The sequence below is a fragment of the Salmo salar genome, chromosome 09, assembly GCF_965601325.2.
Source record: "Salmo salar chromosome 09, fSalSal1, whole genome shotgun sequence".
Classification (NCBI taxonomy): Eukaryota; Metazoa; Chordata; class Actinopteri; order Salmoniformes; family Salmonidae; genus Salmo; species Salmo salar.
The window spans coordinates 29658436-29682820 of record NC_138299.1 but is presented as its reverse complement, the minus strand read 5'-3'; the positions used below and the strand labels follow the sequence as shown (position 1 = coordinate 29682820).

Below are 24385 nucleotides of genomic sequence, written 5' to 3'. Positions count from 1 at the left end.
TGATGCCGTAGCATGCATGTAGATAATATCCCCATAATCTATAACAGACATAAAAGTAGCTACCACAGTGCTACCACAGTGAGAACTGTTTTGTATTCTAGCCTCAATTCTAATTTCCACAGCCGTATCTAAACAACTTTATGCGGTGGGTGCTTTGATATCAAGGGGAAGACAAGGTGTTGTTGATACACAGAGACTCGGGGAGCATTGGCGAGAGGTGCTAAACCACCCTCTTCAATAGAAAAAAGAAGGATTCAATCTGTCAAACAGACGAGCGTGGCCAGTAAAAGAGGGGGATAAATGCCACTCTGGGTCCTTGCTTTCCAAATGGGGTGTGTCATAAATGCACGCCAGCAGGGAGATGGGGGAGGTCACCCAAGGTGGGGGACTGTGCGACTTGGTTGCAGTATATATCTCATACCTTGTATACTATATGTAATTTGTGAATTTAATACAGTAGTGTCAGCATACCTGAGAGAAAATGCATAATTTGTAAAGAATTTCATTTTTCAATATACACTGTAGGCTTTCTAGACTACCACAAATGGGCAGGAACTATGTTCCTGAAACAACTGTCTAGCACCCTTCTGTATGAACACTACTAACACTAACACCAACACAACCAGTCATGATGAGTAGGCTTTCAAGGACATCAAGGAAGTCTCAATCACTTCCAGGGATCTAAATCCTGTTAGTCCATCCTTTGACACTGATCACAGTTTAAATGAATCAAAACAAACTTTTGTCATCAGGATGGGTACATAAGGCCAGGAATTCACCAACATCAACATAGCCACATTACAGGTGCCTAGGAGAACATTCTCAAGCTATTTTTAGGACATTAAGGGGTAGTTTCCTGGACACATTAAGCCTAGTCTTAAAAATATTTTTTGATTAATATTCCCGATTGAGCTTGCTTTTTAGTCCATGACTAGGCGTTTGGGAAACTGCCCCAAAAACATTAACTTCACAATAAAGGAATTCATATTTTCAGACCTGCAAGCTGCAGAGAAGAGCCTGCTGATGGACTTTATAGAACATCCAACTTTACAGCCCACCCATTCAACATCCAACTTTACAGCCCACCCATTCAACATCCAACTATACAGCCCACCCATTCGACATTCAACTTTACAGCCCACCCATTCAACATTCAACTTTACAGCCCACCCATTCAACATCCAACTTTACACCCCACCCATTCAACATCCAACTTTACAGCCCACCCATTCAACATCCAACTTTACAGCCCACCCATTCAACATCCAACTTTACAGCCCACCCATTCAACATCCAACTGGGTCAAGTGTCTTGACTAATCTGACAAAACCATTCATTATTTGGTTTTCATCGCTTCTGATAAATTGAGTGGAATGGAATAAATGGGCACTACAGTACATCATACTTGGACGAGTGCTTTAAGAAAGGGGTTGAGCTATCTACCACTAAGTCTGCTTCTGTCTAAAAATAGCCATTAAATTCCAATCACATTCTGAATAACAAATGGTTCCATCATTATTAGCATAACTCATGATTGTAAGGGTAATCTATATCTCAAACCTACCGTGGTTTTGAAATTACTATTGTGCTCCAAGTTCAGCTTTCACAAAATACTATATATAACATAAATCATGAATTGTGTTACAAGATCCAAACCTGCCTCCTATTGATTTCCATAGTTCCACATGATTTGATTATGTGGGAGAGTAGGCTAATGCTTTTATCCAATACATTCCTACTGCCCTTGGTCTCTCACCTCTGTCTCTGATCCAGACTTTACAAGAGGAATACTGAATGCTGACAGGACAAAGACAAGTGTGAGGTGATGCACTGGGGAATCTAAGTCCAAGAAAAGTTACTGGATGATGAAGATTAAGTTGTTTTTTTACTTGTATCCACAGGCCATGATGATGATGATAATTGTTGACTATGGTATGATAATTTCATACCTTTGTGTCCATTTATAACAGGCAGCAACATCTGATGCTAAGCCACACACATTCCAAATGTAAAATCTGACACATAAACAGTCTGACACCTACACTATTGTGGCACAGTGGGAGGTCAGAATATTCATTTATTCAGCCTAGCAGCTGTATGGTGAAACACAGGATAATGATTAACTAATGGTGTGCATGGATCATAAAAGGAGTCTGTCTGTGTGGGTTCAGTAGAGGACCACAAGCAAATACTGAATCAGATCATAGCATGCAGAATGTCAGGGAAAAAGTTTCTGTCTCTGCCCGGTAATTCACAATGGTCTGAATGGGCATCTCCCCAGCAGCTGTCCTATCCCCCTCTATCTATCCCCAATGAAGAACGCACTGTAGCCTACTGTACATCTGAACCCAACAGGCAAGGTGAAGATAAACTCAGCCAAAAAAGAAAACTTCCCTTTTTCAGGACCCTGTATTTCAAAGATAATTCGTAAAAATCCAAATAACTTCACAGGTCTTCTTGTAAAGGGTTTAAACACCGTTTCCCATGCTTGTTCAATGAACCATAAACAATTCATGAACATGCACCTGTGGATCGGTAGTTAAGACACTAACAGCTTACAGACTGTAGGCAATTAAGGTCACAGTTATGAAAGCTTAGGACACTAAAGAGGCCTTTCTACTGACTCTGAAAAACACCAAAAGACAGATGCCCAGGGTCCCTACTCATCTGCGTGAACGTGCCTTAGGCATGCTGCAAGGAGGCATGAGGACTGCAGATGTGGCCACGGCAATAAATTGCAATGTCCGTACTGTGAGACGCCAAAGAGCGCTACAGGGAGACAGGACGCAAAGCTGATCGTCCTCGCAGTGGCAGACCACGTGTAACAACACCTGCACAGGATCGGTACATCCGAACATCACACCTGCGGGACATGTACAGGATGGCAACAACAACTGTTCCTCACCAGACATCACCGGCAACAATGTTCCTCACCAGACATCACCGGCAACAATGTCGCCTATGGGCACAAACCCACCGTCGCTGGACCAGACAGGACTGGCAAAAAGTGCTCTTCACTGACGAGTCACGGATTCGTGTTTATCGTTGAAGGAATGAGCGTTACACCGAGGCCTGTACTCTGGAGCGGGATCAGTTGGAGGTGGAGGGTCCGTCATGGTCTGGGGCGGTGTGTAACAGCATCATCGGACTGAGCTGTTGTCATTGCAGGCAATCTCAACGCTGTGCGTTACAGGGAAGACATCCTCCTCCCTCATGTGGTACCCTTCCTGCAGGCTCATCGTGACATGACCCTCCAGCATGACAATGCCACCAGCCATACTGCTCGTTCTGTGTATGATTTCCTGCAAGACAGGAATGTCAGTGTTCTGCCATGGCCAGCGAAGAGCCCGGATCTCAATCCCATTGAGCACATCTGGGACCTGTTGGATCAGAGGGTGAGGGCTAGGGCCATTCCCCCCAGAAATGTCCGGGAACTTGCAGGTGCCTTGGTGGAAGAGTGGGGTAACATCTCACAGCAAGAACTGGCACTTACTTAATACAGCTGGTGGCCACACCAGATACTGTTACTTTTGATTTTGACCCCCCTTTGTTCAGGGACACATTATTCAATTTCTGTTAGTCACATGTCTGTGGAACTTGTTCAGTTTGTCTCAGTTGTTGAATCTTATTAAGTTCATACAATATATACACGTTAAGTTTGCTGAAAATAAACGCAGTTGACAGTGAGAGGACGTTTCTTTTTTTGCTGAGTCTAGATATCTACTCCCAACTACCTGGCAACATAAAAATCACATTGCATTATAATAAAATGCTATTTTAGCTGTTCTTTCTTAGATAACATCAATGAAAGATGCGTTATATATATTAACAATCGTAATAATTAAAAATATGTTTTCACATTTTATCTTACATAGTGGATGGTAAAGACAACTGTACCCAGCCTAAGCATTTCTTCAGTCAGCATAGACAAACTATTCAGGGTCAAACTCCACTTTCTGAGGAAAAGGTATATTTAGGCTACTAACCTCGGTGATCGGGGTCCAATTTTACTTGTTTCTAGGGTTTTCCAGTGGAAATTTCACAGCTATTCTTCTTCTCAATACACACTAAGACCATAAATCTGCTCAATAGCGCGTGAGAAAATAAAGGAAAATAAACCAAATCTGCCAGCGCCCTTGTAACAGTTCTGTGTCATAATAAAATATTCCTTAAAAGGAACGCGAAAATTGCATTGTCTGGAGCCATGGGCGCGTGGTGCACGCCTGGACAAATTGTTCGTAATAAGGTTTCTGTAGGCCTACTGTCTGTCGCACCTTTTAGGAACATCCAATGGGCTACAACTCATTTCACACGCCAGTCCACACGTCAGTCCACTCGGAACAGAAGTGGACAGTGAGTTGCGCGCTTTTAGAACCACGAACTTCACAGTCACGAATGAGGATGTCACCCCCAATGAAGGAGGAACAACGTTTAATGGCTAGTAGTCTACCTCTCCATCAATGCACGTTTTTCTAAAAGTTATAATAATATTACCACTAATAGCCTACTTACTGTACGCTAATTATAGGCATATAAATGATCATCAACAAATGTTTGTAAATGCGTTACTTACTCTTTTGTGCCAGGGAGGGATACCTTTCGTTTGGGTTAAATCAAGTGCTCCACTCCTTTCCTGACTGGATATTGGCGTTTACTGCAGGGACATGGCACATGAGTAAAAGTCATAATTCTATATTAGACTACTAAAACAATTACGTCTTACAGTGTTTCACCTATATACATAGACTTGAAATCGCTGGCCACTTTAATAATGGAACACTGGTCACTTTAGTAATGTTTGCATATTTTTGATTTACTGATCTCATATATACTGTATTCTATTCTACTATATTTTAGTCTATGCCACTCCGACATTGCTCGTCCTAACATGTTTATATTCCTTAATTCAACTGTTTTAATTTTAGGTTGTGTGTATTGTTGTGAATTGTTAGATATTACTGTATTGTTTGAGCTAGAAACACAAGCATTTCGCTACACCCGCAATAACATCTGCTAAAGGTGTATGTGACAAATACATTTTGATTTGATTTGAATTATGCACTTAGCCGCGGTGCACTACTGCTGCTGAATCTAGGCCACCACTGTAAAAAAATACATAATACAAAATTACAAAATAATGTAGCTGTTTAGATGTGTATATTGTCCAAATCAGGATGACCCACACTTCTTTGAAAATATGTATACCAAATCTTTATGGTGGGAGACAATAACACAATGTTAAGTACCTCAATGGACCATAAAGGAAATCACACTACAAACTATCACCCTCGTGCTCTTAAGGAGATCACAAAATTGATCATGGATACATTAGAACTGGTGGATATATGGAGACCCAGACCTAGTGAGATATACACGGAGGAGACTTAATCAAGCTAGTTGTCTTAACTTCTTTCTGGCACCAAAGGTTTAAAAAGTATTGATATGAGACAGAATGCGATCGGACCATAATCTAAATGGGCCTTTCCACTTGGACGGGATATTGGAAATTTAATCAAAGTCTACTGGAGGACAATTTGTTCTTAACTAAGACCAAATAATATATAACTGAATTCTTTCATCACAATACATGTTCAGCAAATCCCCTTATTGTTTGGGATACCTTTAAATGTAACTTCACAGGTCATTCAACTCAATATTAATCAGTAAAGAAAAAGCCGTTTTGGTCTAAAGAGACTACACTAACAAGGAAAATACAGGAACCAGTGGATGCTGCTGAGTGTAGGACAGCTCATAGTAATGGCTGGAACGGAGTAAATGGAATGGCATCAAACACATAGAAAACATGTGTTTGATACCATTCCACTGATTCCTCTCCAGCCATTACCACGAGCCCATCCTCCCCAATTAAGGTGCCACCAACCTCCTGTGACAGGAACTAACAGTACAGGTAGATAAACTTGGTCCAGGCCCCCCAAATGTTCTATGTACATGTTTTCCTTTCAGTCTCCTCCTTACCCACTGAATGACAATTTCTGTAAGGATTTCTTTCCTAATAATGAAAAAAAGGAAAATTAACAAATGCATAAAAAGATCAGTGTGAAGGCCAAATTACAGAGGAATAACTTTGAGGCTATTAAATCCTTCCTGTCTGGAAAAATCGGTAGAGGTATATCAAGCCTTTTTTTTATGTATTCAAGCTCCATTATTAGCTTGTTTTAACTACTCCTATAACAATTGTAGTCTGTCACAGGGAGGAGGAAGGTCTGATTTCACTATTACTAAAACAAGAACCAGATGCTAAATACAAAGATCCAGTCTGTCTAAAAAAACTGGAGGCCTCTTAGACTTTAATGTTGTGATGCAAAAATACTGGCAAAATGCATAGCACTCAGGTTTTTTACATGGACGATACATTGGAGACAATAAACAACAACTACTAGCAGTAATAGAACATGAAATAACTAATAAACCAGGTCTGCTATTACATTTACATTACATTTACGTCATTTAGCAGACGCTCTTATCCAGAGCGACTTACAAATTGGTGCATTCACCTTATGATATCCAGTGGAACAACCACTTTACAATAGCACATCTCTATATTTTTTGGGGGGGAGGGGTTAGAAGGATTACTTTATCCTATCCCAGGTATTCCTTAAAGAGGTGGGGTTTCAGGTGTCTCCGGAAGGTGGTGATTGACTCCGCTGTCCTGGCGTCGTGAGGGAGCTTGTTCCACCATTGGGGTGCCAGAGCAGCGAACAGTTTTGACTGGGCTGAGCGGGAACTGTGCTTCCGCAGAGGTAGGGGGGCCAGCAGGCCAGAGGTGGATGAACGCAGTGCCCTTGTTTGGATGTAGGGACTGATCAGAGCCTGAAGGTACGGAGGTGCCGTTCCCCTCACAGCTCCGTAGGCAAGCACCAGCGGATTTTGAAAAGGCTTTTGGTAAAGTACTACTGGAAGTTAAATACAGTGCATTCTGAAAGTATTGAGACCCCTTTACTTTTTCCCCATTTTGTTATGTTACAGCCTTATTCAAAAATTGATTAAATCGTTTTTTTCCCTCATCAATCTTCAAATAATACCCCATAACGAGAAAGTAAAAACAGTTTTTTTTAAATACATTTTGAGGAAATATCACATTTACATACACTACCGTTCAAAAGTTTAGGGCCACTTAGAAATGTCCTTGTTTTTGAAAGAAAAGCAAAAGAATGTGTCTATTAAAATAACATCAAATTGATCAGAAATACAGTGTAGACATACAGTTGAAGTACGAAGTTTACATACACTTAGGTTGGAGTCATTAACTCGTTTTTCAACCACTCCACAAATGTCTTGTTAACAAACTATAGTTTTGGCAAGTGGGTTAGGACATCTACTTTGTGCATGACACAAGTAATTTTTCCAACAATTGTCTACAGACAGATTATTTCACTTATAATTCACTGTATCACAATTCCAGTGGGTCAGAGATTTACATACATTAAGTTGACTGTGCCTTTAAACAGCTTGGAAAATTCCCGAAAATGATGTCATGGCTTTAGAAGCTTCTGTTAGGCTAATTGACATCATTTGATTCAATTGGAGGTGTACTTGTGGATGTATTTCAAGGCCTACCTTCAAACTCAGTGCCTCTTTGCTTGACATCATGAGAAAAATCAAAAGAAATCAGCCAAGACATCAGAAAACAAATTGTAGACCTCCACAAGTCTGGTTCATCCTTTGGAGCAATTTCCTGAAGGTACCACGTTCATCTGTATAAACAATAGTACGCAAGTATAAACACCATGGGACCACGCAGCCGTCATACCGCTGAGGAAGGAGACGCGTTCTGTCTCCTGCGAAAAGTGCAAATCAATCCCAGAACAACAGCAAAGGACCTTGTGAAGATGGGTACAAAATTATTTATATCCACAGTAAAACGAGTCCTATATCAACATAACCTGAAAGGCCGCTCAGCAAGGAAGAATCCACTGCTCCAAAACCTCCATTAAAAAGACAGACTACGGTTAGCAACTGCACATGGGGACAAAGATCGTAGAACTGTTTGGCCATAATGACCATCGTTATGTTTGGAGGAAAAAGGGGGAGGCTTGGAAGCCGAAGAACACCACTCAACCGTGAAGCACGGGGCTAGCAGCATCATGTTGTGGGGGTGCTTTGCTGCAGGAGGGACTGGTGCACTTCACAAAATAGATGGCTTCATGAGGGAGGAAAAGTATGTGGATATATTAAAGCAACATCTCAAGACATCTGTCAGGAAGTTAAAGCTTGGTCACAAATGGGTCTTCCAAATGGACAATGACCCCAAGCATACTTCCAAAGTTGTGGCAAAATGGCTTAAGGACAACAAAGTCAAGGTATTGGAGTGGCCATCACAAAGCCCTGACCTCAATCCTATAGAAAATGTGTGGGCAGAACTGAAAAATTGTGTGCGAGCAAGGAGGCCTACAAACCTGACTCAGTTACACCAGCTCTGTCAGGAGGAATGGGCCAAAATTCACCCAACTTGTTGTGGGTAGCTTGTGGAAGGCTACCCGAAATGTTTGACCCAAGTTAAACAATTTAAAGGCAATGCTACCAAATACTAATTGAGTGTATGTAAACTTCAGACCCACTGGGAATGTGATAAAATGTAATAAAATAATATGATAAAATGTGATAAAAGCTGAAATAAATCATTCTCTATGCTATTATTCTGACATTTCACATTCTTAAAATAAAGTGGTGTTCCTAGCTGACCTAAGACAGGGAATTTTTACTGGGATTAAATGTCAGGAATTGTGAAAAACTGAGTTTAAATGTATTTGGCTGAGGTGTATGTAAACTTCCGACTTCAACTGTATGTCCTTAAATCAGTGTAAAGGAAGAAATGTTGCTTACTTGTTGAGCAAAATCAACGCTGTAATGCATCCTGATGTCTTTGCTTGATGGTTCAGTAGGGGCCCCCAGAGACAACTGCAGGTCTTGACAGGTGGTCTTGCAGTCAGCAACCATCTTCTGGTAGACAGACCGCTCACTCTGAACAAGCAGGAGATGCTGCTCTTGCTTCTTCAGCTCGGCTGACTTTACAGTTACTGGCAGATCTGAAGACCTGATAGTTGTTCCCCTGGGACTGCCAGCACAGGTCTGTCCTGGGCTTAGTGCTTGAGATGCGGTGCAGCAATTTTCTCCACAGATTCCTGAAGGAAGACAGCCTGACTACATCAGTAATTAGAACAGGTCATGGTAGAAATTGGTTACTCAGCTCCGTGGTCCTGGAATTTTCTCCTGAACATTTTAACATTTGATGATCTAGTCATGTTGGTGACCTTTAAGCACTTGGTCGATGTAAATATCATAGAAGAGTGTAATTGTCTTTCAGGCAGCTGTTTTTTAGTTATGACTTTTGTGTTTCTTTACTTAATATGTAATTGTTGTACTATATGTGTGTCTACAGGTTTGGTCAATGTTGTTTAAGTGTATGTAAGTTGTTTTGTCTGAAACTTTGTTCCTGCTGCTGTTGGACCAGGTCTCTCTTGAAAAAGAGATTTTATCTCAATGAGAAAAACCTGTATAAATAAAGGTAAAAAAACAACAACAAACGTACCTCTGGAAAATACACAATGTGAGATCAATAAAAGTAGTGCCAATCATGTTGGAGGTAAATTAAATAATCAAAACATGTTGTTTATGTTTTACATACCAAGTTTTGTCGTTGATTCCTTGAAAAGATGCCACACCGCTGCTTTTGTCACATGAGATGGCAGCAGCTTTCCACCAAAGTGTTTGTGTCCTGGGTGGCATCCTGGTAATACTATTGCATTATCCTCTCCGTAGATGTTGATGAAGTTCACAACTCGCTGCAAGTCCTCATGCTTCAGGTGCTTTCTTTGGCCAGCTCTCTTTTTGATGGGAGGCATTATTAGACCGTTCTTCTTGTATGACTGGTGGAGGAGAGTCAGGCGTGTTCTACTGATGCTGAAAGACAAATTCCAGATACAAATATTTTAGCCTTATTGTACAATGGATGGCTGTAATCACCATCAGACAAACCTGGTTAACCTCTACGGGATCGGTGTCCCCCCCCTTCGGGTCGTTTGAGCTAACGTAGGCTAATGTGATTAGCATGAGGTTGTAAGTAACAAAACATTTCCCAGGACATAGACAAGTCTGATATGGGCAGAAAGCTTAAATTCTTGTTAATCTAACTGCACTGTCCAATTTACAGTAGCTATTACAGTGAAAGAATACCATGCTATTGTTTGAGGAGAGTGCACAATTATGAACTTGAAAATGTATTAATAAAGCAATTATGCACATTAGGCACATCTTGATACAACATTTTGAACAGATGTGCAATGGTTCATTGGATCAGTCTAAAACTTTGCACACACACTGCTGCCATCTAGTGGTCAAAATCTAAATTGTGCCTGGTCTGGAATAATACATTATGGCCTTTCTCTTGCATTTCAAAGATGATGGTCCAAAAAATATGTGTTTTTCTTTGTATTATCTTTTACCAGATCTAATGTGTTATATTATCCTACATTAATTCCACATTTCCACAAATGTCAAAGTGTTTCCTTTCAAATGGTATCAAGAATATGCATATCCTTGCTTCAGGACAAAATTAGAAACGTATAATATCTGAAACTGTACCTAGACTCTTACCCGTATACATAAATTAATACTTCATGGCTATTTAATAAGAAAGTATACCAGTTTAATTTGAGGACCAGGATGTTGACAGTTGTGACATACAAATTGCAAAATAGCTGGGAAGAGATTTTTGATGTACCCATTCCATGGCATAGGATGAGCTTTTCAGCAAAAATTATTGTACAGAATTCTAGCCACCATCAAAATGTTGAATATTTGGGGCACACAACCATCGCAGCTCTGTTGATTTTGTTGCGAGATACAGAATCAATAGAAATTTTTTTTTACGGTATTACCCTCAGGTAGCCTGCTTCTGGTCTCAGGTTCAGGAATGGCTGAAAAAGCAGGAAATTAATCTAAAATTGACCCTAGAAATAGCATTGTTGGGAGATTTGGAGAGACCTGGTCAGTCAATCACCTTTATTTAACCAGGTAGGCTAGTTGAGAACAAGTTCTCATTTGCAACTGCGACCTGGCCAAGCATAGCAATTCGACACATACAACAACACAGAGTTACACATGGAATAAACAAAACATACAGTCAATAATACAGTAGAACAAAATAAAACAAAAAGTCTATATATAGTGAGTGCAAATGAGGCAAGTTAAGGCAATAAATAGGCCATGGTGGCGAAGTAATTACAATATAGCAATTAAACACTGGAATGGTAGATGTGCAGAAGATGAATGTGCAAGTAGAGATACTGGGGTGCAAAGGAGCAAGATAAATAAATAAATAAAGTATGGGGATGAGGTAGGTAGATAGATGGGCTGTTTACAGATGGGCTATGTACAGGTGCAGTGATCTGTGAGCTACTCTGACAACTGGTGCTTAAAGCTAGTGAGGGAGATATGAGTCTCCAGCTTCAGAGATTTTTGCAGTTCGTTCCAGTCATTGGCAGCAGAGAACTGGATGGAAAGACGACCAAAGGAGGAATTGGCTTTGGGGGTGACCAGTGAGATATACCTGCTGGAGCGCGTGCTACGAGTGGGTGCTGCTATGGTGACCAGTGAGCTGAGATAAGGCGGGGCTTTACCTAGCAGAGACTTGTAGATAACCAGTAGCCAGTGGGTTTGGCGATGAGTATGAAGCGAGGGCCAACCAACGTGAGCTTACAGGTCGCAATGGTGGGTAGTGTATGGGGCTTTGGTGACAAAACGGATGGCACTGTGATAGACTGCATCCAGTTTGTTGAGTAGAGTGTTGGAGGCTATTTCACCAAAGTCGAGGATCGGTAGGATGGTCAGTTTTACGAGGGTATGTTTGGCAGCATGAGTGAAGGATGCTTTGTTGCGATATAGGAAGCCGATTCTAGATTTAATTTTGGATTGGAGATGCTTAATGTGAGTCTGGAAGGAGAGTTTACAGTCTAACCAGACACCAAGGTATTTGTAGTTGTCCACGTATTCTAAGTCAGAGCCATCCAGAGTAGTGATGCTGGACAGGCGAGCAGGTGCAGGCAGTGATCGATTGAATAGCATGCATTTAGTTTTACTTGCGTTTAAGAGCAGTTGGAGGCCACGGAAGGAGAGTTGTATGACATTGAAGCTCGTCTGGAGGTTAGTCAACACAGTGTCCAAAGAGGAGCCAGAAGTATACAGAATGGTGTCGTCTGCATAGAGGTGGATCAGAGAATCACCAGCAGCAAGAGCAACATCATTGATGTATACAGAGAAGAGAGTCGGCCCGAGAATTTAACCCTGTGGCACACCCATAGACTGCCAGAGGTCCGAACAACAGGCCCTCCGATTTGACACACTGAACTCTATCAGAGAAGTAGTTGGTAAACCAGGCGAGGCAATCATTTGAGAAACCAAGGCTGTCGAGTCAGCCAATAAGAATGTGGTGATTGACAGAGTCAAAAGCCTTGGCCAGGTCGATGAATACGGCTGCACAGTAATGTCTCTTATCGATGGCAGTTATGATGTCGTTTAAGACCTTGAGCGTGGCTGAGGTGCACCCATGACCAGCTCTGAAACCAGATTGCATAGCGGAGAAGGTACGGTGGGATTCGAAATGGTCGGTAATATGTTTGTTAACTTGGCTTTCGAAGACCTTAGAAAGACAGGGTAGGAGAGATATAGGTCTGTAGCAGTTTGGGTCTAGAGTGTCACCCCCTTTGAAGTGGGGGATGACCGCAGCAGATTTTAAGATATTGCTTATTTAAGATAGTGAGGAAGGCACTTTTAAAGAATAGCCAGGCATCATCTACTGACAGGATGAGGTCAATGTCATTCCAATATAGTAATAGTCCTAGCAAAACTATTGATCTTCAACTTGCTATCGGTGGATTCTATTTGATTTGATAGATTAAAATGGTATGTTAAACATCACAGCATATTTGAAAGATATTTGGTAATAAGAGGGTGGCCAGCAGAGATAGGTGGGATGGGAAGAGGGAAACCGAGGGTTGGAATGTGGAACTGGAGATGAATGGGAGTGAAGTTGCTGAGTGAGGGGTAAAATTATGTTTAAAAAATAAACAAAACAAAAAAATGACACGTTAATAGTGCCACACATGCACACAAACACACAGTCTGCCTTGCTATTTTAACTTTTATTGTCCTAGATGTCTTTTGTTTCATATTGTTGTTTTCCTTTGTTCTTGTATTTGTTTCTATTTTTATTGGTCGTTGGTACATCGGGTGGGTAGTTGTATGTTTGGGTTGGATGGGGATAGTGGCTCGGAGGCATTGGAGATGGGGTCGGTTTGGTGATGGGAAATGGAGGGGAAGGTTTTCGGGGGCGGACTGTGGGGCGGGGTCTTGGATGGTTGGGGGCGGTGGGTGGCCTGGCGGTTGGGAGTGTTAGGCCGGCGGTCGAGAGGTCGCTGATTCGGGTCCCCGAGTCGACTGGGCGAGGGATCTGTTGAGATGCCCTTGGGTGGGGTACTTGACCCTGATTGCTCCGGTGGGTCGCTCTAGATGGGAGCGTCTGCTAAATGAGGCAAATGTAATGTAAATATTGAGCAGCTTCATTGCAGGTGGATTGTGTGTAAAAAAAAAAAGAAAAAAGAAGAAAAACAAATATATATAGATGTATCATGCCCCAGGATTTTTGTACACAAAGTTCTCATGATTTCAAGTTTGGCTCACATGACACTTGACCCTATGGTTCATGTACTTAAAAATGTAAAGAGACTCTCTAGTACTTTTGCATACTTTTTAGCCAGTAACCCTGAAAGCAGTGCTCACGAGCCAAAAGTGGTCCACGAAAATTGCTTACTACGTCGCATATGTGCAGATATGTGCCCCACGTAATTGCTCTCTCTCTAGCTCTGATGTGTGTGCATGATTTACCTTTTGCAAGCTGTCACTCAAATGGTGATGGGCTGAAGCTCATTGGTTGAACTCAAATTGCTAGTTGGCTGGCCCATGTGGGGGAATATGTAGGGAAAATGGCACAGCATAGCTTTGAGAAAAACAGTTGATTTGAAACTAGGGATTTTGTGGCTTACTGAGGTAAGACAGTAATTCTGTTCATAGATTATGAACTAAGCATTGACACATCCAGCACAAAGCGTAGTCGTTAAAGTTCCGGACATATATGTATGTTTTACACAAGTATCTATACTAGGCCTCTTCCAATAACCTTAAACTTCCCAAGACTTAAAGGTAGACTACACAGTATACTCAGATGTTCAATGGTCATTGACATTAATGCAAATTAAGGGTTGTACATTTAAACACTAGCCTGACTACCCATCCACATTGCTCCGGCCAAATGCCATGGTCACTAGCAATTCAATTTATTTATTTTACTAGGCAAGTCAGTTAAGAACAAATTCTTATTTACAATGACGGCCTAGGAACAGTGGGTCAACTGCTTTGTTCAGGGGCAGAATGACAGATTTTTACCTTGTCAGCTCGGGGATTCGATCTAGCAACCTTTCAGTTACTGGCCCAATGCTCTAACCACTAGGCTACCTGCAGCTCCCTCAATGATGAGTCTGGATTGGCTCTCCTCCCGAAGAGAGATAAAGGTAACTGACATAATAAAGGAAACACTTGAGTAAATGAGGGATACAAAGTATACAGCGTCATGTATACAAATTCTGGGCAGGCCATTATTTTGGCTACCATAGCAATGCTTTCATAGGATAACAATGCCCCCATCCACAGGGCACGAGTGGTCACTGAAGGATTTGACAAACATGAAAACGATGTAAACTATATGCCATGTCCGTCTCAGTCACCAGATCTCAACCCAATTGAACACTTATGGGAGATTCTGGAGCGGCACCTGAGACAGCGTTTTACACCACCATGACTTCACAAAAGGGAAGAGAAGAGTATAAGATTAGCAGGGTCACTTAATTATAATGCTATATAAACTCACTAATCACTAAGTATTGTTAGTTCTGTTATAGAGAAGCTCTGTCCAACACAAAGTCTCAGATTGGTATTGTACTATCAGTAGTTTGGTTCTGTAAATTAAATTCTTGACTTGCAAGTGAGGGACCACCACTGAGAATTCCATCTACTATCCGTTTAATTATGAATGAAATTGGCCTCCTCAAGACTGAGCATGAATTAGTCATATTACGTCTTCAGGATGAAAAATAGGTTTACATTAAATATTGAAATATGCCTTATGTGTGTGCACATTTCCAACAAGATGTTTGATGTGGCCCAATGTGGTAGCCTAGTGTAGTGTTTATGATAAAGAGATGCAGATGTTATTGATAAAGAGATGCAGAGAGAGAGAGAGAGAGAGAGAGAGAGAGAGAGAGGCGCGCACGTGTGTGTGTTTCAGAACCATGGACAGGTCCCATCCCTCCATAGGCGGCTACTGATCAAACAAGCCACAATTAAAAACAGGTCAATGTTGCACATTTCAAACATCAATCATGCCTGCTTTCAAGAGACAACTACACATCAAGACAGCTAAACATAAAAAAATGTATGTTCCTGAGAAATGTATAGTGCGCATGCTTTAGAGTTTTTGCATGTGAAAAACTTTACGCATATTCTATGTATAGCGTAATGACGCAGTCATAGCAACCGGCATGGAGACAAATAAGCTTCCTACCCTAATCTTGCGGAGTCAGCGGCAGTTCAGGGATTTGTTAGCTCGACTCCAGAAATGTGAGGGTTTAAAATATGTAAATCCATAACCTAGCACTTGGTAAATCAACCTATACACCATTGATCTATCTGAAGAACTTGGTATGAGCATGGGATACACCGACTATATGGATCCAAAAAGAGGTTGGTAGATACGGTTTGCTAGCTAACGTTAGTTTACCACATGTTAGCACAGGTTGTCTGAAATGTGTTAGCTCATCATGTTTACTTCAACAAGTCACACGTTTACGGTTAGACAAGGCAAGTAACGTTAGTCATGTCACAAGTGTATGGCAAAACTGTAACTATCAAATTGTGTTGGCTACTTTTAGCTGCATGGGGATTTATTATGTAAAGCTGGCTAGTTAGCTCGATAGCTAACTTAACAAGACAAATGAAATTGGATGCGCTAGCTAGCTAACCAGGTTAGATAGGGCATGATCAGTAACGTTAACTGTTAGCTAAATATTTTAACTTCAGTGCCATAGTATGCTTAAGTTATACTATGACACGATTATTATTATTATTATTTTTTATCTAGGTCAATATAGACCTGAACTGGGTAGGCTAGATACACGCCAAACAGAGATACCCCAAAAATATAGCCTAGTTTTATTAGAGATACCAAAAGTACAAAACAATTTTTTTTTTTATGAAATGTATGCATTCACTACTGTAAGTCGCTCTGGATAAGAGCGTCTGCTAAATGACTAAAATGTATTACGAATAAACTAGCTAGTTAATAACATGTACAAGCATGGCTGTATGCTGGCATGCTTGGACTGCCACAAAAAGTTGTTTACATGTTTAGTCTCAAAACTCTCAGTACAACAGGTAGCTACAATGGTTACATGCTATATTCATTTATCAACCTGCAGCTCTGCCTTGTTTCCCTTTCTGTCCTCTGGCAGGAAATGCACCACCATAGGAAACCGGAGGTGGAGGAGGTGTAATTGCTGCAACCAATCAGAGCATACAAACTATTATTTCAAACGGACCAATAACCTCACAGTTTCAAATCACTGAATACCATAATTCACTTAATTGAGGCTCCTCCACCCTCTTACCCTAAACTAGCTAGATCTTATTTATTTTATAGAAGTCACCTTGTCCGAGAGAGATGTATATGGTTATCAAAACGTCACGCCAGGGGGGTTTCTAAAATCCTGTTTTGGAAAAATTGAACCATTTCCCTGTTTGACCGCTAGGTTTTATGGGTATTATCACACCTCCACTATGGGGCTCTATAGCAGGTGCAGTGAAAATTATTCATTTAAATATTTTAATTGAACCTTTATTTAACTAGGCAAGTCAGGTAAGAACAAATTCTTATGTACAATGACGGCCTACCTAACCCTGCGGGGACTGGGGCTGGGATTAAAAATATAAGACAAAACACACATCATGACAAGAGACAAACCACAACACTACAAAAAGAGAGACCTAAGACAACATCACAGCATGGTAGCAACACCACATGACAACAACAGGGTAGCTACACAACATGGCAGAAGGACAAAACATGGTACAAACATTATTGGGCACAGACAACAGCACAAAGGGCAAGAAGGTAGAGACAACAATACATCACACGAAGCAGCCACAACTGTCAGCAAGAGTGTCCATGATTAAGTCTTTGAATGAAGAGATGGAGATAAAACTGTCCAGTTTGAGTGTTTTTTGCAGCTGCTGCAAACTGAAAAGACGAGCGACCCAGGGATGTGTGTGCTTTGGGGACCTTTAACAGAATGTGACTGACAGAACGGGTGTTGTATGTGGAGGATGAGGGCTGCAGTAGGTATCTCAGATAGGGGGGAGGGAGGCCTAAGAGGGTTTTATCAACCAGTGGGTCTTGCGATGGGTATACAGAGATTACCAGGTTACAGAGGATCATACAGTGCGGTGATGTGTCCTATAAGGAGCATTGGTGGCAAATCTGATGGCCGAATGGTAAAGAATATCTAGCCCCTTGAGAGCACCCTTACCTGCTGATCTTTAAATTACGTCTCCGTAATCTAGCAAGGGTAGGATGGTCATCTGAATCGGGGTTCATTTGGGAGTTGGGGTAAAAGAGAAGTGATTACGATAGGTTAAATCTAGACTTGGTTTGCTCTAAGCCTGCAGCTTTGATATGTGCTGAGAGAAGGACAGTGTACCATCTAGCCGTACTCCCAAGTACTTGTATGAGGTTACTACCTCAACCTCTAAACCCTCAGAGGTAGTAATCACACCGGTGGGGAGAGGGGCATTCTTCTTACCAAACCACATGACCTTTGTTTCAAAGGTGTTCAGAACAAGGTTAAGGGTAGAGAAAGCTTGTTGGACACTAAGAAAGCTTTGTTGTAGAGCGTTTAACACAAAACCTGGGGAGGGGCCAGCTGAGTATAAGACTGTATCATCTGCATATACATGGATGAGAGAGCTTTCTACTGCCTGATATGCTTACCTTACTAGCTCCAACAGTGTTGTAGAATGTCTAGTGAATACACAAATAATAAAATAAACAAGAAATCAAGACATTTCAGAACAAGTTCAATTAACAACCCAAGTAGATACATTCTAAAGCAGTGTTAGAATCCAGAATATAAATATGTGTGTGATGTGTATAGATGACAGTATATCATTTGGAAAATAAAATGTTATATACAATGGGACTGTAACTGTAAGCGTTTTTGAACACCTGTAACTGCCATTTCCTGCAATCTAGGGCAAAAAATTGCCTTATATGATAACAATGATCTATTTTTTTACATAGTGGTGCAACCAGTCCACAAGGTGGCGCAGAGCCCCTCTTACATTCTTTGGGGAGAAACCTGCTGGCTAGTGATGACTGTTCAACAGTCTGATTGAGAAGACTCATGAGACCATAGGCTTACTGGTAAAATGCACATGAGGGGGTACTCCAGGCAGGGAAAAATGCAGTTGTTGATACAGTAATCGAAAAAGGTAGGGAGCCACAGATGGGAGCAAAGTGAACAGACAGTGGCTTGGTTGGCTGAGGCCCCTAATGATTTTCTTGGCTTTCCTTTGACACTGAGGGCTGTAAATGTCCTGTAGTGCAGGCAACGTGCCCCCGGTGATACGTTGCGCTGACCGCACCACCCTCTGGAGAGCCATTCATACCATCATAATGCTCTCAATAGGGAATCTGTAGAAGTTTGTGAGTGTTTTAGGGGCCATGCTGAATTTCTTCAGCCGCTTGCGGTTGAAGAGGCGCTGTTGTGCCTTCTTTAACATGGTGTCAGCGTGGTGGGACCATTTCAGGGCCTCAGTGGTCTGCACGCCAAGGAACTTGAAGCTTTTGACCCACTCCACTGCGACCCCGTCGATGTGGATTGTGGGGCGGGCTCCCAATTCTGTCTCCTGTAGTCCACAATCAGCTCCTTTGCTTTGTGGATGGCTACAGGGAGGAGGTTAGAGCCCTGGCACCACACAACAGGGTTCTAACCTCGTCCCTGTAGCCTGTCTCGTCGTTGTCGGTAATCAGACCTACCACTGTCGCGTCGTCAGCAAACTTGATGAAGACACGCAGTCATGGGTGTACAGGAGGGGGCTGAGCACACACCCCTGGGGAGCCCCTGTGTTGAGGATCAGCGTGGCGGAGGTGTTATTGCCTACCCTCACCACCTGGGGTCGGCCTGTCAGGAAGTCTAGGACCCAGTTGCACAGGGAGGAGTTCAGACTCAAGGCCCTGAGATTAGTGATGAGCTTGGAGGGCACTATGGTGTTGAAAGCTGAACTGTGGTCTATCAAATCAAATTGTATTGGTCACATACACGTGTTTAGCAGATGTTATTGCGGGTGTAGAATTTTTTTTGTGTTTCTAGCTCCAACAGTGCAGTAATATCTAACAAGTACTATCTAACAATTTCACAACAATACACACAAATCCAACGTAAAAGAATGGAATTAAAAATCTATAAATATTTGGACGAGCAATGTCAGAGCGGCACAGACTAAGATACAGTAGAATTGAATACAGTATATACTTATGAGATGAGTAATGTGAAATATGTAAACATTATTAAAGTGACCAGTGTTCCATTATTAAAGTGAACAGTTATTTCAAGTCTATGTATATAGGGCAGCAGCCTCTAAGGTGCTACAGCATTGTCACATAGATATTCCGCTTGTCCAGGTGGGATAGGGAGGTGTGCAGTGCCACAGCGATTGCGTTGTCCGTGGATCTGTTGGGGCGGTTTGCAAATTGTAGTGGGTCTAGGGTTTCGTGTAAGGTGGAGGTGATATGGACCTTGACTAGCCTCATGATGACAGGTGAGTGCTACTGGGCGATAGTCATTTAGTTAATTTACCTTAGCTTGCTTGGGTACGGGAACAATAGTGGACCTCTTGAAGCAGGTGGGGACAACAGACTGGGATAGGAAGAGGTTGAATATTACATTACTCCTCTCACTGACTGTTAAGCACTCCTTTAAACAATGTTAAGTAACATTGACTAGCTAACAAACTATTTCACTTTTAGGTAATGCATCGCCTGTCCCAGGCCACAGTCTGACTGGACCACCCAGAGGACAGATGAGTTTAAAAGGCATCCGTAAGTATTAGGCTATAGCAATGTGTACAGCGTAATGTATACCTCAACATACAGCTCCACACCACACAGGGGTGATATGTGTTTACTTGCTTCAATCTCCACATTCCGCTCAATAAAAAATGTTTGTCTTGGGTTTACAGCGTTCTGCCCTCGGTCGTCGAGCAGACTAACCCAGTGCATTATTCAAGACCATATGGTGTCCCATTATAAAAAGGTGTATTCAGCTAAAGGTAAGGGATACAACCGGTGAAGTAAAATAACTTGTGTGTCCTCTAGAATTTCAATCATATGCTGACTTTGGTTATTGACATAAATATTCTCTTCCAATGTCTTTCAGCTGCCATTGATTCATCAGTACCCAAAAGTATGCTAAGCAGTGTAAAATGTACGTTTTTTAACATCTGAAATCTATCACCAAATCGAAATAAATTGCACATAGGCTATATGATCTGATTTAGTTGATCATTGCTGTGTGTACATTCACAGACAATGACCAGTTACGGCGGGAGCAGTTGAGGAAAGATGCGTCCAGGTCTGATAGGCGGCCTCAGTCAGCTGGTTCACACTCACAGAGGAGCAGCAAAGCCAACACCAAAGCCTCCTGCCCATCACAAAATACCCAAGTAAGAAGAAGGCACTGCAATGATTGCTGCCCTATTTCTGTATGTAGTTTAGTTATCTTATTCACCTCATTTTAAATCATTCTTGAAGTGTACACTGGCACTCACACCGTCATTATAAGTGTGTAATATTACATGGAAATAGATGGTAAAGATTATTGTATTGATTTTAATGATGGGTCTCTCTTGCCTTTCAGAGTGGAGCAGGTCAAGAAAGTGCCTATTTCTACCTGGGAAGCTCAATGATTTCCACTCCAAGAATCAACACCTCCTTTCACGCCAAGCAAATAGTTTACCCGTCCCAAATGGTCGGCGGGTCTGGGAGCCCCCCGCACTTCTTCCATTGTGCATCAGAGTACAGCTATAGGAGCCCAAACTCCCAGAGGCAGCAGCCAGCCCGCTCCTGCGCCACCACAGGTACCCAGAGTGGCTACAAGGCCTTTCAGGACCCTGTCCAGAAGACCTATAGTGGGGACCTGATTCAGAAACACGCCCACCGCTTCACCCAGGACAAGCCCTTCACTCCCAGGACTCTGAAGTCAGACAGCAGGTCCTATCTGTCTCAGTATCGCTACTATACACCTCCTCGAGGTAAACCAGCCCAGGACCAGGAGAGGATCATCCCCAGGCTGACACGGCAGGAGACCTATCATGGAAGGTAACGTGTTTCCCTGTTTTTGACAGCACAGGTGTCTTATTTTTCTGTTTGTGTGAATGACGTAAGAGAAAGAGAATGATGTAGACAGGATGAGAGAGTGATACCATGGAAACATTGGCTAATTAACATCCTTTCATATAATTGTTTCACCTTTGAACAGGATCTAATAAGATGAGCATGCTCAACATTCGCACACAGCAGGTAGTCCAGACAGTATCCTGAATCCTGTTTCTTTTCCTGCAGCACACGAACCAAGGAATGCTCATCGGCTGAATGGGATGATCAACCCCTGGCAAGTTCGATTAAACCCTTAATTCCTGGAAGAACATATTGCAGTATTATAGGATATAGTCAGGGAAAAAGTGTGGTAGAATTAGTTGATTATTTTTGCTGTTATATTGAGAGAGAGTAGTGTGAATAGAGGAAGTAAAAAGAGAAGTCTTTCAAGAGCACCTACCACAAATGAAAGACAATGAACAAATCTAGAGCAAATTATACTTGTAAATATTATACAGCTTAATTAAACACATGGAGCCTGATTAAAACTGAATTAATTGATCACTCTCTGTTATTATAGGGACATGGTACAGAGCATGAGTGGTCGGATGCAGACGATGAGTCCCATACACTGAATCTGTCAGCATTTGGACAACGAAGCAAGGGAAACAAGAGCGTAAGCAGCGATCACTACCATCCCTCCTTCAGGTAATGTTTATACTGGTTTCAGACTGTATGTGCTGTGGTATTGTACCTGTGCTTCTTGTCCAAAAAAAAGTATGTATTTTGTCTTGATTGGCTTCTTCCAGGGTTTCACCAGAAGGAATGACATCTCCTATCATGAAGAGGGTGTCTGCAGAGTAAGAACCATTTTTTTAACCTTGCCACCTTTAAATCACTACTTTTCTATAAATATAGGAAAAGATGATAAAGTGTGAAATAGGCTGATATAATAACTTCATGATTACTATTGAACCCTAGCAGTTCCAAGCAGTCTCACTTACGTAGTTTCCCTGTAAAGTTACCATTCTGACTTACCATTCCTTTCTCTACAGGGAGGAAGAATTTATGTACCTTGAATTCATTGCTGATGTAACAAATGAAATCTTGTCCAGGGGCCTGTACTCTGACAGGTACGTCACTTTTATATGAACTGTTTTTCTCAGGACATGAGAGACCTTGTAGCTACAGTGTAGCACCGTGTCTGGTATTTATGCTAGGCTATAAATCACAAGTGATGGCCTCAATGATATTCGTAATAATCCCACCTGATGAAACCTGTAATAGGGGTCATGTTAACGTTGCTGCACTGCTCTCTGGCCGCTTTTACACAGGCAGCCAATTCTGATCTTTTTTTCACTAATTGGTCTGTTGACCAATCAGGTCAGTTCTGAAAAAGCGCTGAAGTTAAAAGATCTCATGCGATTGGTCAAAAGACCAATTAGTGGGAATAAAATATCAGAATTGGGCTGCCTGTGTAAACGCAGCCTGTGCATCACTGAATATGAATTTGTTACCACAAGTAGGTATTCATACCAATTCATTCTCCTTCTAAAGGGTCTTAGAGCGGGTGTTTGAACGTCACGTTGACAAGAATAAACATCTATTGGATGAGGTGGGTGTCTCAACTTGACATGGGCATCTGCGCTGGCAGCATGTTTTTTACACTAATGCTACATTCAAAATGGCAAAGCGAGAACCAAACAAGCTGATATGTTCTGTACTTAAAATTAGAGATCTGTCAGGGTCATCGTGAACTGTTTTTGTTCTTTTTTTAAGGACAAAATGAGCCACCTTCTGGAGACTCTGCGCAATGACTTGCAAAGTCCAGCCAACACACCTGCCTTTAGTGCAGAGCCTAAGAATGGTGAGGACACAGAGCTTGACCTTCTTCATGGTCATCTACAGGGTCTGGAGTCTCTGGACAGAGGAGCACTATCAGAAACCAAAGAGGACAATGACCTTTTTCCCTATGCATTGTTTAACCAGGACAGTGGTGGGCTGGAGCATGTTGTTCCATTGTCAGTGTCCACACCGTTATATGGTAGCCCTCCTCCTAAGAGGACTGACTCTGACAGTCTGCCTGTTGGTTCACCTGATGCTGATGGAGGTGCAGAGGGCCTGGATGAGCACAATCATGACAGGGAAAATTACTTTCCTCCTTCACTTGGTGAAAATACCCCTCTGACCCTTGAGGAGGACCACAATCAAAATCTAGAAGACAATTGTGGTGGACTATCCAAAGACCTGGAAGATCTCGAGAGAAATCTGTCTGAGTCATTTCATGTTTCCAATGCACCTAATTCCGCAGGGCCAGTAGTCACTGAGAATATAAACACAGTAGCCTCTTTCAGTGATGATGAGTTCTGATTTTATTAGTATTTTAGGGATGAGTTTAGTGAGCTTTGTAGTCAAAGGAGACTATTTTCGATAACAACAATTTGATAGAGGTTTTTGCATCTCAAATGTGTTTTATAAATGGGAGCTGATAGGTATATTTCATACTTTTTGCCTATTCTTGTTATGGGCACCATTGCCATGTGTATTTCCAGTACAAAGTATTGACCAATATATATTTGGATTATTGTTACACAATGATGAGAAGGAACTAGACCGTAAATACATTTTCTACTTTACATTTATCAGTGTTTTTGCTCACTGTAGCTTATTCATTTCAAATAAGAGGGAGCATCTGTGAGTAATCTAGAAAAGCAGTTAATTGATTCAATTATTTTCCCCATATATAATTTCAATCAAGACACTGTGCTCCCCCTCCTCATTGACTGGCAGTGTTTTTCATGTTTACAATAAAATTTTGTATTATATTATGAACTCTGCACAAAAGGGAACTTGTCTCCGCTCTGTGCTAGTAGGAGAGAATTACAC

At 41.7% G+C, this 24385-nt stretch overlaps 1 protein-coding gene across 1 annotated transcript; it reads left to right on the top strand.

Annotated features, from left to right (window-relative positions):
• Nucleotides 1-15606: 15606 nt before the first annotated feature.
• spata7 (spermatogenesis associated 7) lies at nucleotides 15607-24332 on the top strand. Its single transcript, XM_014211064.3, has 12 exons — nucleotides 15607-15813; nucleotides 20153-20224; nucleotides 20365-20454; nucleotides 20562-20609; nucleotides 20711-20847; nucleotides 21042-21502; nucleotides 21746-21794; nucleotides 22080-22207; nucleotides 22309-22359; nucleotides 22555-22632; nucleotides 23057-23114; nucleotides 23279-24332. The coding sequence occupies exons 1-12, from the start codon at nucleotides 15774-15776 to the stop codon at nucleotides 23867-23869; spliced, it is 1803 nt and encodes a 600-aa protein (XP_014066539.3). The 5' UTR covers nucleotides 15607-15773; the 3' UTR covers nucleotides 23870-24332.
• Nucleotides 24333-24385: the final 53 nt, after the last annotated feature.

Bases quoted from the DNA above. Each gene is read 5' to 3' on its own strand.
- spata7 (XM_014211064.3), top strand. From the start codon at position 15,774: ATGAGCATGGGATACACCGACTATATGGATCCAAAAAGAG. The intron at 20,610-20,710 runs GTACGTTTTTTA...GTACATTCACAG, and splicing joins TATGCTAAGCAGTGTAAAAT to ACAATGACCAGTTACGGCGG. The intron at 21,503-21,745 runs GTAACGTGTTTC...CTTTTCCTGCAG, and splicing joins CAGGAGACCTATCATGGAAG to CACACGAACCAAGGAATGCT.